Source organism: Rosa rugosa, chromosome 3, assembly GCF_958449725.1.
Source record: "Rosa rugosa chromosome 3, drRosRugo1.1, whole genome shotgun sequence".
Lineage (NCBI taxonomy): Eukaryota > Viridiplantae > Streptophyta > Magnoliopsida > Rosales > Rosaceae > Rosa > Rosa rugosa.
In genome coordinates this window covers 30,741,256-30,755,086 of record NC_084822.1, presented here as the reverse complement: position 1 = coordinate 30,755,086, position 13,831 = coordinate 30,741,256, and the positions used below count along the sequence as shown (strand labels likewise).

The following is a 13,831-nucleotide window of genomic DNA, read 5'->3' as shown; positions in this document are numbered from 1 at the left end:
GCTACCAAAATTTGGTGGAAATTGGAGGTCCGGAAGATGGTGAACCGGTGGAATATTTGCTGCGAGTTGTATGGAGCTTCCGGTGGCTGGTTCGGTATTTTTCCGGCCGGTTCTTGGGGTGGGGCCGCCGGTTCTGGACTCCTGGGATCGAGTTCTTCAAGGTGTGAGGTGGAGGCAGAAAAGGCTTCAAGGTTTTGTATTCGGATTCAAGTATTTTAGCTTCTTGAATCAGGGTTTGGCTATTTGTTTCAGGGTTAGGGTTTCGTGCTGATAACGTGTTTAAGGAAAACTGAATTGGGAGAGAATTGAATCGTCCTTTCATTGATAATAGGGGCCTCTTTATATAGAGAATTACAAACATAGAGATAGAGTTGTACATGGAAACATAATCGTACATTGATTGGATATCTCCTAAGATTCTCTGAGAATATCTCTAATATAAACCTTATTTCAACTAGAGTAAGTAACCTCGAGTTTGGGCTAGACACATATTCTGGATTTACTTAAACAGTGAGAGAATTTTCTCATGTATTATTTACACTTGTGTTAGGGAGATATATACAACCCTAAAGTACTACACAACCAATTGTACTATATAAGTTTTATTTTATTTTTATTTTTTTGTTACAATTGTACTATAAGTTAGTACAATAGAATATAGGAAACTTATTCCTATATGGTAACTACTAAATACATATAACAGAAGGGGTACAAGTGGTAATTATAGACAGCTCAGGGAAATATCTATTAGCAATTTGCTTCTACCAACAACGGGGATGCCCTTTTTGCACGGGGTGGCAGGGTTGGTATCTCTTGATCTACCGTCGATATCTCTCACCAGGTGGATCCTCCGTTGGCATCTCCTCTGGAGTGAAGAAAGGTTTTGGAGGCATTTGCATATCACCAACTTCACCTTCAAACATCTCTATAACTTTACTCATAGTAGGGCGATCAATAGGGTTGAATTGTATGCACCACAATCCAACCATGATCAACTTCTTGGCTATTTTCTTGTTATCATTCTCACAGGCACCCTCAATTTCAATGTTCAATCCCTTTTCCAGTTGCTCATAAATCCAGGATGGGAAGTATATTTGGCTCACACGTTCTACATCTGCGTTCAAGTTCTTCCTTCGGCCCACCATTTCCAGCAACAACATTCCAAAGCTATAAACATCAGCTTTGTATGAAACCCCACCGATGGTTTTGTAGTACATTTCTGGAGCTATATATCCCCTCGTGCCTCTTGGATCAGTAACTGAAATTGTGTAATGACCTCTCGGGTAAAATCTGGCAAGCCCGAAGTCTGCAATCTTGGGATTGAAGTTTTCATCAAGAAGAATGTTGTGGGGCTTAATATCAAAGTGTAGGATTTGCATGTCACATCCTTGGTGCAGGTATTCAATTCCATGAGCCACCCCCAAAGCTATTGCATGCATTCTATCCCAACCTAGAGGAATATGTTTTTCTTTCTCCGAAAAGATTGAATTGTCTAGGGATCCATTTGGCATGAAGTCATAAATAAGTGCTCTTTTTGTTCTCTCAGAACAGAATCCAACTAGTTGTACCACATTGACATGATGAATTCTTCCTATTGTGGCAACTTCATTGATGAAATCTTGCCCCTTACCTTTAGGACCTTTCAACATCTTTACTGCAACAAGATGACCATTTAAGAGCTCTCCTTTGTAAACGGAGCCAAAGCCTCCCTCACCGACTTTATCTTTGAAATCAGTTGTCATCTTCTTAATATCTGAATAGGAATACCTTCTCGGCTTAAGATTCTTGTATGCATCCAAGAATTTTTCAACTGCGTCATCCTTCAAGAACTTTTTCCATCTGTAGCTCCAGAAACCCAACAAAGTGATAAATCCAAGTGCCATTCGTGCCATGAGGCTCCCTCCTGCATGCATAGAAGCACATATTAGAAATTTCAATCTCAATTGATTGATATACACACACACACACACGCCTAACAGAATCTGAAGTATTGATTGAAAAAAAAAAAAAAATTATAACGCGTATAATTCAGGCACATGGAGGACAATATGCACAGAATTTTAATTGCTTATGATGATCAATGAGGGGGTTCTTTAACTTTGTTAATAATGATGCTATCATGGACGACAATATGCACGTACGTGAACTTAGCTCTCTAATTGTTCAGAACAATTTCCAAAACTTACACACTTCCGGTTTTCAAACTTCATTGATCTGTGGACTCATATTTGACAATGCATTTACTAAAAAGTGAACAGACTGAATACGGTAGAGAGTGAACAGATTGAATACCGCCGTAACCTGCTCCAGCTTTCCTACGAAACTTTTGTTATTGGGTTAGTCATACACTTAACATATTTCTAGCAATTCACATGGCACCATCAAATAATACAAGTCTTGGTTAAGAATCTACAAAGCACTAGAACGTGCTTGTTGATGATCGTTTACTCTGACGGCATCTAGGGTTCCTCAAACAACGTGATATCTCACACCGGTTAAATCCTTAACCCTTCTCCTTCATACTAAGAGTCTAACATTACATAATATTCTCGCAATTCATAGGCAATACCGGGGATATAAGCAATGATTTCAGATCCAAAGTTTAAGTGTATTCTGGCAATTTTGTTTAAGGTACGTAGATGTTGGTTGTTTTTTTTTTTGGAGGGGGGGGGGGGGGGGGGGGGGGGGGGGGATAGTGGAAGTTAACAGATAAGTCACCCTTACTATCACGTACTCTATAGAGTGCATGAGATTTTCATCTTATACAGCTCCTCATTCAATTCTCTGAAGTTATTGGATCATTTTCCTCGTTCAAGAATCTCTTCCCTTCTTCCACTCTATTCCCAATTGTAAGTAAGACTAATTTTAGAATCTAGGCTTTATTTTCAACTTTAGGCCGGAGTACGGTTCAATAAAATAATAAAAAAGCGGACATATTGGTGACATAATGTGTAAGTATAAAGATCGAGAGCATGAATTAATTGGCATCCTTTTACTTTAAGATTTGTATAACCGTTCATGGTGAGGATTAGCCTATGTAGTTCACTAAGATGTATATATCAGTGTAGCATGGATTCTAAATTAATTTAGTCACCGTGTTGTTGTGAAATGATTAAGTAAAAATTAAGGGAGCTGAAATTGACATCTCTTTTTTACAAATCACACTTTGTCCCTCTCATGAATATATATGTGTGTGGGTGTGTATATATATATATAATGAACATGTGCATGGACATATGTGTGATTTGTAAAAAATGGGATGTCAATTTCACTCCACAAAATTAAACCATTACCTCTGGATTTTTTATATTTTTATTATGGGTTTTTGTCCATTTACCCCATTTCTAGGGATTTTTTTCCCACTAACCCCATTAAATTTTTTTTAATTCTCTCTTACCCAAAACACTCTAAGAAAGTCTTCCCTAATACCCCATTAAGATTTTTTTTTTGTTTTTAATTTTTTTTTAATACTATTTTACCCCTCACCCCTTTGTTATTTAGAGAGAGAGAGAGAGAGAGTCTCTCTTACCCAAAACACTCTAAGGAAGTCTTCCCTAATACCCCATTAAGATTTTTTTTTTTTAATACTATTTTACCCCTCACCCCTTTGTTATTTAGAGAGAGAGAGAGAGAGAGAGAGAGAGAGAGAGAGAGAGAGAGAGAGAGAGAGAGAGAGAGAGAGAGAGAGAGAGGGAGAGGGAGAGAGAAAATGGAAGAGAGAGAAACCATATGACACTTCGCCGGAGCCAGTCACCAGCCACTGGATTCCGGCCAACTTTCGCCGGATTCTGGCCAACGTCCGCCGCCCACCGGATTTTTCTGAAAACTTCTATTGCCCCCAATAGACGTCTATTGCTTCCCAATAGAGGGATAATAGACGTCTATTGCCCCCAATAGTCTATTGCCCCCTAATAGACGTCTACTGCCCCCTAATAGAAGGGCATGATGATCGATTGAGCTGGTCAACCATTTGGTAAGAGAGTTTCTATTGAGACCTCCAAATCTGCTCGCTTAACCTCACTTTATTATGAATTATTAAATGACATATATAACCTACTATAAAATGACGATTAGGGACAATAATTATACCCAAAAAAAGGTTATATTTATTTTCTCTAGACTTTCCAATTCAATAATATTAGATTGCATTCTTTATTATTTTCCCTATCTATTTTCATTTTCCAATTTCACTACATACTCATTAAAGCATTCATATATATATTTATTAAGAAATAAAACTATGATTAAGATAAAAATGTATGATATGCATATTGAACGCATATTGGTCAGGGAGAACAAAATAAATTGTATTATGCCCTAAATCTAAATCTATCCCATTATATTTGTAAAAAGAAGAAGAAGAAAAAAAGAGCTAGCAAATAAAAATAAATAAAAAATATTTAAATAATTAATCATGAGGTACAAAAAATAGAGAAACATTAAGAAAAAATGATTAATCTTTTTTTTTTTTTTTTGCACATCTAAAAAAGAAAAAGTAAATAAAAAAATTCACATAATAGTTCATGTTATTTTATTTTTATTAATTTTTAAAACTCAATACCTTGTGTTTGATTTTTTTTTTATTGGAAAAGAGATTTATGTTGTCTGATTAAGGAATGGAGATATAATTAAGATTTATAGAGTAATTAAATCATTGAAATGACTAAGTTTTTTATTATAAAGATCTTAGTTTGTTTGTAAATTAATTATATGAGCGAGGTTATTTGAGAAACTTTAGTGAGGTTTAATGAGTAAATTTAATATTTGAAAATTTGATAGGAGGTGTAAAAAGCATAGAGGTCAAGTGAGTAAATTTAGAGGGGTTCGAGTCACCATGGGGTAAGAGTGAAATCCTTTGATCCTCTATATAAAAAAAAAATAATAATAATAATAATAAAGTGAGTAAATTTAGAGGTTCCAATAAAAAAACTCTTTGGTAATCAATTAATTAGTACAGAACTATATAGATAATCTTTTTTGGCCGGCAATTAATAAAATGAATTAAGCTAATATTTTAAAATCGGGAATATTCTCAGAACATATGCTTAATTGAAAAGGCTGGCTAGCTAGCTAGGACTTACCAATTAACTTTGCCGCTATTATGAAATCTGTATGAAAATAGAATAATTAGGATGATTAATTCGGTCAAGGGAGGAAAGAAACTCAGGTATAATTTTGATCAGGTATAATCTTAACAAAACCCCAGTATCATGTTAAAAGATGGTAGTAAACTTACGATGTTTCCAGTAATAACAAAAACCTGCATAAGTATACTAGTGTCAGTATATAAGAGGTTCAAATTCAGGGACAAAAAGAATCCTCATTCTAAAAAAATAAAACTTGAAACTGTTTACATGCAAGGACGCTTTAAGCTACTTACAATAGAAGGATAGGAATGGCGTATGGCACGCGTTATCGCAGCTCAACCAGAAGCTTCCATTGGGATATCCCATAAAGCATAGGCCACCCCTTTCATTGCACTGATCGCAGACAAGTAGCGACCATGAAAGCTCAAATCCCTTTTTCAATTCATCACGGATGAAAGAAAATGAAAAGTTTCCGGCTTTTTGCTCTAGCATCGCAAGACTGATGCTCGTCATATTACAAGAAGGTAGGAGATAATCCACACTGTCTCCCACCATAATATAAGAATATAGTGTCTTGGATGATGAGTTAGTACTAGTGTTACTACTACATATGGTTTCTATGTAGGCAGTAGACTCAACTGGCGATGAACAATCAAAAAAGGCTACATTGTTTTCGGGCAAAACTGGCACCTCGTAACCAGAAAGGTCTGTAAAATTACTATATGTCAAAGGGTGGAGTGGCCTAAAGGGGCAACTATCCCTTAGTAGACCAGGATCGACAAGTCGGATTGTATGGTTTTTGTAGTTGATTGACAAAACATAGTATGTACCATTTTGGATATTCAAAATGCACTATGCCAAAAAGGCCTTCAGACGACACACATCAGACGACATAAGTTTTGTTTTATGTCGTCTGGGTTTTTCAGACGACATAATTTTTTTTTATGTTGTCTGAATATACACTGAAACCATACTGGTTTAGTTTGGAAAAATGGTGAGAATTCAGACAACAAATTTGTGTAGTTGTAGAAGGTGGTGATTTCCTATCTCAAATTTGGATAAATGGTGAGAATTCTGATAACACATTTGTGTAGTTGTAGAAGGTGGTGATTTCCTATCTCAATTTTGGATAAATGGTGAGAATTCTGATAACACATTTGTGTAGTTGTAGAAGGTGGTGATTTCCTATCTCAAATTTGGAGGGATATCCAAAAGTTGATTAATTCTTTTCCCTCTCAAATAGCCGTATGCCTTAGTTGACTGGAATATGTTGTGACATTTAGACAATATTTAATTGTTGTCTAAATGTGGGGGTTGTTTTAAAATTTCCCAAGTTATTTGACTTGTGCTATTTGACATATATCCCTCGCAATTAAGTCACTTTCGTTCTGTCCTTCTCACTCGATCAGTCAGCTCTCTCATCTCGACCTAGAAACCGCGAAACCTAAAACACCAGCCTCGCTTTCTCCTTTTCACTTAGCTCTCTCAGCTCTCTCCGATCTCGGTTCTCTTTCAGCCAATTTCGATTCGGTTATTTTCAATTTGGGGATGGGGTGCCTTTCATCATCGTTCAGTGTTCCGGTTACATAAAACCCAGACCTCTCTCTTTCTCTTTCAGCCTCCTTGATAGACGACGACGGCGAAACAGTCTCATCTCGACCTAGAACCGGTGAAACCTAAAACACCAGCCTCTCTCTCTGTCCTTTTCACTTAGGTCTCTCTGATCTCAGTTCTCTCTCAGCCAATTTCGATTCGGTTCTTTTCAATTTGGGGAAGGGGTGCCTTTCATCCTCGTTCAGTGTTCCGATTACTTAAAACCCAGACCTCTCTCTCTCTCAGCCTCCTTGATAGACGACGGCGGCGAAACGGCGGCATTAAATGACTTTGCTTGGTGTCTCCTTCAATCCGAAGTCAATCACTCAGTGAGTCATCGTCTTCTCTCTCTCAATCTCTCATGGACGGTCGCCGGTACTAGCCCTAGCTCTCCCTCTGTTCTCGAAGCTCGACTGCACCATTGAAGCGTTGTTTTGAGAAAGGTATTGGCTTTAGTCAATTTTTCTGGGATTTATATGATCTGGGTTTCGTTCAATTTCGTTTTTATTGGGTTTTTAATGCATGTGTTTTGTTTCTCAATAGATGAAATTGGTAAGTTTAATTGAAACACGGTTGTTTTGCAGATCTATACCTTCAAATTCTTCACCCCGAAGCAATCAAGAGCCAACACAAGAGTTCCCTACAAGAAAGATTAGTTTGCTATATCGACCATTGGGGCTTGGTTGGTGTGATTGTAGCAAGGTTAGTCCTTTGTACACTTTTGAACTGATTTTGTTAATAGCAGATTAAGAATGGGGAGGACACCGTCCCGATAAGCATGGTTGATTTTTTGAAGAACCAAAAACTGAATTGAGTTTGGTGATTGAAATAATTTTATGGTCTATTTTGTTGCCCGATGAATTGAATTAGTGCAGCAGTGGAATGGTATTTGCCTAAAAGAGAGTAGGTTTTCAATTCAATGGTAGAAATGTGGTGGTATATTTTGATATTTGTTCAGATCACTAGTGCAAGAAAATTTAAGTGGTGTAACTGTTTGTTCTTTTCTTATTGGCAGGGTGGTGTCTCTCTATGTGATGCTGATGATCTGTCTTTAACTTTAGAAAAGGTTAGTCTACTACATATGTGATGATACATGTGGTAAAGATCAATGATTTTTTAATATTCTGGATTAGGATGAAGCACATTTTAAATTGATCATTTCTTTTGTGAGATTGTTGCTTTTGTTTAATTGTGTAGTGGTGCGAGTGGCTTCTACTTTCTGATTTTGTGTTTCTTTTCTTGATAATTATGTTTTATTGATTATACTTTACAGCTGTGCATATACTTCTACTTTGTAATTACTATATGGAGTACTTTCTGTGGTTTGGTCGGTAATCTTGTTACCATAAACTTCTTACTTGCTTTATTAGTAGTTAATGATGTTTTGGTTCAAGTTTTGAGCTGGGTCTTTACAGTAATGCATTTGGATGATTTTCTTTAATAAATGTAGTGATAGTTTGCTAAATCTCTTTTTACTATAGCTCTCAGAATTACATTCCATTGGGTTGGGGTTAAATTGAAAAGAACAAAATGAGAAAAATCAGAAACGGAGAATAATAAGGTTGCTCTTTTAAGAGCTGAAATGTTCGAGGACCCTTTGCTTATGCATTGCTAAGACTGCCATATATGATTATTATTATTATTTTATAAAAGTAAACTCTTAAGGATTGAATAATTCTAGTGCTCACTTTAGTGATGTGTTTAGAGGCTAAATACTCTGAGGTCAGATTGTAACCCCTTTCTACCCTCTTTAAACTTATTTTGTAACTTCTTCATGATGGGTGGTCAAATGTACATCTGCATTTTTTTTTTCTTTTGCCTTTGTTGTACTAACACAAGAATATATCAAATGCAGCAAGAGGGCGAGATTGGCGTACAGGAGAGACGCTCTGAACACAAAGTAACCATTTTGTAAATTTTTATTCCCAAAGTGAGTCGGCAATTTATATGACACTATGATCCTTTATAATATTTTTGATATTTTGATTTTGTTTGTCTTTTTTTCTTGTTTTGAGTTTGAATAATAGTTCTTCTTTTTCTAACATGTTCCTTTTGTTTTGTTGACCTTGATAGGGAAACTTGGTGGTACAAAATGATTTGTGAAGGAAGGCTCAGTGCTAGTAGTGTAGTGGAGAAAAATAGAAGGTTTTTTTGTTAAAATTTCTGGTGAGTCTTCAATGTTTGTGATTTATATATATATATATGAGTCAGCAAGTAGCTAATTATCGTTTTGCTGATGTCTTTGCCTGCACATAATGATTATATGTTTACTGCTAGCTAGTTGAGTATAATCATAAGTTCATTTTTTATTCCGTGATAGAGTATTGTATTATTTTGTATAATAGAAGTATCAGCATGGAATGCAATCTGAACATTAGAATTGTCATGGATCGATGTAATTGTTGCAGCTATATGTGGATGAATTTGTATGTGTTAAGACCACTCTTACCAGTACTAGTCTTAACAAATATACTGTATATTAGAAGTATGAGCATGTTAAGCAATGTTACTTTTACAATTAGCATCTATTTGAGTGTGTTGAATTTGTTATATATGAAGGAACCTATATATTTAAGATGGATAAGTCATGGATGCATGCTGATAGAAGATCAAAGAAGTTTGAGGTAGGAGTAGCAGAGTTTCTCAAGTTTGCCGAGTCTAATGCCAATAACAAAAACAAGATTTCTTGTCCTTGCTTGAAATGTAGTAACACGGAGGGATTTTCTGTTGGAGTTATTAAGGATCATATATTTTGGAATGGTATTAACGAAAGTTATAAGCATTGGAGGTGGCATGGGGAAGCTGCTACATCTGCTATGAATGACAATAGAGTTGAATCTGAAACTGTAGATTGGGAACCTGGGATGGGGGAGAATGATTGGGGCTTTGGGGAAAGTGAGGATGAGCAGATTTCCGAAGACTCTAATGAGTTTTTGAAGTATGTAGAGGATGGGGATCAACCTTTGTACCCTGGTTGTACGAAGACAACCAAGCTGAATGGTCTGATTCAGACCTTCAATTTGAAAGCAAAGCATGGAATGACCTTCATATAGAAATACTAATCATGCAATGTTATTTTTTATATCAATTGCAGCAACAAAAGCATAAAATTGTGAGGAGGAAAAAGAAGGATACATATGATGATTTTTTTGATCATGATGATTTGGACAAGCTGCCACCCAATTTGCCTCCACCACTTAAGACGTTGGCCACATGGGCTAATGATAACTTAAAGGATGGGATCACCATCCACACAACCTTAGGCGAGGAATTATTTGGATATCGAAAGAAGGTCGCCATCTTCAGAAGGGATGTGTATGCCATGACCAACATGGAGGAGGTTTCTGCCGGCTGCGTTGTGATGTATATGAGGTCTGTAATGCATTTTAAATGGAGTTGTTAATTCAGTGTTATTGAATGATATTTTGAGACTTGTGGTTTTACAGCTTCCTTTATCAAGTGTTGAAGAAATCGAAGATGCTTGACATGATTGGCTTCGTAGATCCTGCTAATACTGGTGTCATTGGCTGTGGAAATCCGACTGAACGGGCTCGTTCGTTGTCAGTTTCTTATGAAAGAGGGAAGCCTGGTCAGATTTTTTTGGTCCCCTATAATTCAGGGTACGAAAGCTTCATTCATGCATTTTTGTTTTTGTAAATATTGACTTTTGATCTCATAAATATAGCAATGCAAGTACCTAGATCAGATTCATGTTGGTATTGATTATCAAAAATTTGAATGCCAGCTGTCATTGGATGTTGACGGTGGCGAACCCCACTGAAGAAGTTGTGTATTTTATGGATCCGCTAAAGAGGCGACTCATCACCGGTGAATGGAGAACTATTGTGGACAAGTAAGTGCAGCTAGCTTGTTGGTTTTTTGTTGGTATTATGTACAAACAGTTTAGTCCTCTTTTTTTTTTGCAATCTTTATCGATTCTCAATTTATAAGTTGTTAGTTTCATCATAATTTTGTGTATTATGTTGTTGTTGAAGCTCCATCAAAATATTCAATGCCCAAAAACATAGGAAAGGCCGAAAGACTGTTCAATGGAAAAACTGTGCAGTATGTGTTCCCCATCTAGCTAACTATTTATATTTGCATTTTTCTAGTTCAGGCAAGGTTTATTAGGTACTGAAAATATTTATTTCTTTCAGGGCATTCCGGAGCAGATGGGTGATAAGACTTGTGGATATTGGATTATGCATTACATGAGGGATATAGTAGAGGACAAAAACCAAGAGTGGAGTGCTAAGGTAATCAGTAACTAATTTATTGTACTAGTGATTTATTGGATTAATTATCCATTGTTATGCATAACTAAACTTCTGTCCTTGCAGTGGGAAAGAAAAGCAAATCACTATTACACAATGGAGAATGTTGATGTTGTCCGGGCAGAGTGGGCAAAGTATGTTATGAAGTTCAGAGATAACTAGTGCATGTGTAGGTTTATTAACTAGTGCATCAACTTTTGGACATGGATAGTTGATATATATATATATATATATATATATATAGGCCAGATTTTGATTGCAGTACTGCTAGCTATTTTGCTTGTTGTTTAGTTGGTTGCCCACATTGTGTTGTGCTTCTGGTTTATTAGCAAGCAGTACTGCATGCATATATTTTGGTGGCTGCCCAGTTTAGTATATATGGGCTGTTTAGAACTGTGATGTTGATGATTAGGTTCTGATGTTGATGATTAGAACTATGTACCTGAGACAATGGTAGAACTGATGTTGATGATTAGAACTGTGATGTTGATGATTAGGTTCTGATGTTGATGATTAGAACTATGTACCTGAGACAATGGTGGATTAATGGAAATTGCAATGAATGATTTTGGATGTGGATTTTATGGTTTCAGGAATAGCCAATTTTAATTTCCAGAATGCATGCATACCAATTGTACAGGGGACTACTAAAATGTGTCATCACAAACTGCAAGCTACAACAAAAGCACACCAAAATGTGTGGTTGCAGCTGCACAGACATAACACAAAAATCAATAATAAGTCTATTGTCTGTTTGACAATGGGACAACAGAAAATTGTAGTCTGAAAGCCAAAACAACAACATAAGTTAGTTCAAAGTACTGGCTAAAGTGTATAACAACAACAAATAAGTGTGATTGGACGTGATTACAGACAATATAAATTAGTGGTCCTTGTTATATTCAGACCACAAAAATTTGTCGTCGTAATGAGATTGACATAACAAAAATCTATTGTCTAAACCATTTCCCAACATCACATATGTATAATTGAAAAATCTTTCACTCAACACTTAAATGTCATACAAATAAACCATAGAACGACACTTAATTGTCCTCTGATACACATTACAACCACATATAATTGTCGTGTAAAGTAAATTAGCACAACCTTTAAGTGTTGTTATATGAGAGAAGACACTACATATGAGTCTTCATATTTCTTATTTAAAGGCATTCACACCACACAAATAAGTCTTGCAATATGCTTCACAGAATAGTATTTCAAAAAATACTGTCATTGTTTTGTTTATCAGACAATACAAAACAGTTGTTTGAATGCTTTTAAAGAAACAGATCACAATGTTCCCAAAATGCAAAACTCATCAGACGACACATTTTTTATGTCGTCTGAAAATTCAGACGACAGAACTCTTCTGTCGTTCGATACGCCCAAGACACGACATCGTACTAGACGACACATTTTGGTTCGTTCAGACGACAGAACAGTTCTGTCGTCTGAAGGCCTTTTTGACATAGTGATGGCGCGATTATGCTCGCAGGAGAGTTCAGCTGGGTTGTCAGTGACGCAAGTATGATCAGAAGTAACATTGGATTTCAAGCCAAAGGGGTATCTAATATTATGCAGATCCCCACAAGAAGCAGCAGGCCGCTGACAGGTTTCTTTTCCTCCCTCGGTGGCATCACCATGCCAAATAACAAAGCAAAGAGATGTTAATAACCAGACTCTACTAAGCATTACGAGGGTTGAAATCACAGGAAAGGAGGAAGACGAGGAACGATAACTTACCAATTCTTTCATTAATTCTCCTCTCTCTCTCTCTCTCTCTCTCTCTCTCTCTCACTCTCTCACTCTCTGATGTTTGACCACTTTGGCATCTTGGCTAGCTATCACGTTAACTACAAAATCAGATTCAATAATCAAGATAATTCGAATTTTCCACATCTGAATCATCTTGGAAACTTCCATATATCAAAAAAAAAAAGTCGTCGGTCGTCACCCTTGGACATTGCGAACTTATCATGTAGTTGCATGCTTGCTTTATATGATTAATATATGATGTTGCATTAAAAATAAATAAATAAATAAATATATATATATATATATATATATATATATATATATATATATATGATGTTGCATTATATGATTAATATATGATGTTGCATTAAAAATAAATATATATATATATATATACAGCCAAGAACCCCTGTGTATGTATGTATATATATATATATATATATATACAGGGGTTCTTGGCTGCGGACGTCCGTACCTTAGGATTAGGTACGGATTTCTCATTTTTCCCCACTTTCTGAACATAGTTTCACATCTTAACCGTTCAGTTTTTAGGTCCTAATGTATAGATCATCCCTATAAAATTTCAGCCAAATTGGTGATCATTAAGGCATTCAAAACTGCAATTTACAACAATGAATACGAACGGTTCCTATTCGACAGATTCAGAACCGTTCGTATTCATTGTTGTAAATTGCAGTTTTGAATGCCTTAACGATCACCAATTTGGCTGAAATTTTGTAGAGATGATATATACATTAGGACCTAAAAACTGAACGGTTAAGATGTAAATGTGTGATCGAAAAGTGGGGAAAAATGGGAAATCCGTACCTAATTCTTAGGTACGGACGTCCGCACCCAAGAAAAGTTTTATATATATATATATATATATATATATATATATATATATATATATATAGAGAGAGAGAGAGAGAGAGCAGAAAGAAGATTGACAGTTGTCAAAGAACAAAGGGAGGAGGCTTAGCATCACGGCTGGCCCTCATTGTGCGTTCACATACAATTTGGAACAATTAGACAATTAGTCACTACTCGTAAAAATATAAATAATAATAATATAAAGGATAAAATACTTGGTACCGACATGCAACTCCTCGTATT

The 13,831-nt window shown here is 36.0% G+C and overlaps 2 protein-coding genes across 2 annotated transcripts; one reads left to right on the top strand and one right to left on the bottom strand.

The window, feature by feature from the left end:
* Positions 1–564: 564 nt before the first annotated feature.
* On the bottom strand, positions 565–5,931 carry LOC133739949 (rust resistance kinase Lr10-like). Its single transcript, XM_062167774.1, has 4 exons — positions 5,381–5,931; positions 5,237–5,260; positions 5,082–5,108; positions 565–1,903 (listed from the first exon to the last, which is right to left on the bottom strand). Exons 1-4 carry the CDS (start codon positions 5,640–5,642, stop codon positions 819–821), a joined length of 1,398 nt encoding a protein of 465 aa, XP_062023758.1. The 5' UTR covers positions 5,643–5,931; the 3' UTR covers positions 565–818.
* A 3,807-nt stretch (positions 5,932–9,738) lies between these two features.
* On the top strand, positions 9,739–11,171 carry LOC133735741 (uncharacterized). Its single transcript, XM_062163173.1, has 6 exons — positions 9,739–10,052; positions 10,127–10,300; positions 10,426–10,533; positions 10,676–10,745; positions 10,838–10,936; positions 11,021–11,171. The coding sequence occupies exons 1-6, from the start codon at positions 9,745–9,747 to the stop codon at positions 11,114–11,116; spliced, it is 855 nt and encodes a 284-aa protein (XP_062019157.1). The 5' UTR covers positions 9,739–9,744; the 3' UTR covers positions 11,117–11,171.
* Positions 11,172–13,831: the final 2,660 nt, after the last annotated feature.

Coding starts and splice junctions, on each gene's coding strand:
- LOC133735741 (XM_062163173.1), top strand. CDS start 9,745: ATGCAATGTTATTTTTTATATCAATTGCAGCAACAAAAGCATAAAATT. Junction 10,301..10,425: donor TTGGTCCCCTATAATTCAGG/GTACGAAAGCTT, acceptor TTTGAATGCCAG/CTGTCATTGGATGTTGACGG. Junction 10,746..10,837: donor TTCAATGGAAAAACTGTGCA/GTATGTGTTCCC, acceptor TATTTCTTTCAG/GGCATTCCGGAGCAGATGGG.
- LOC133739949 (XM_062167774.1), bottom strand. CDS start 5,642: ATGGTGGGAGACAGTGTGGATTATCTCCTACCTTCTTGTAATATGACG. Junction 5,261..5,380: donor GCCATTCCTATCCTTCTATT/GTAAGTAGCTTA, acceptor ATACTTATGCAG/GTTTTTGTTATTACTGGAAA. Junction 5,109..5,236: donor TTGTTATTACTGGAAACATC/GTAAGTTTACTA, acceptor ATTTTCATACAG/ATTTCATAATAGCGGCAAAG.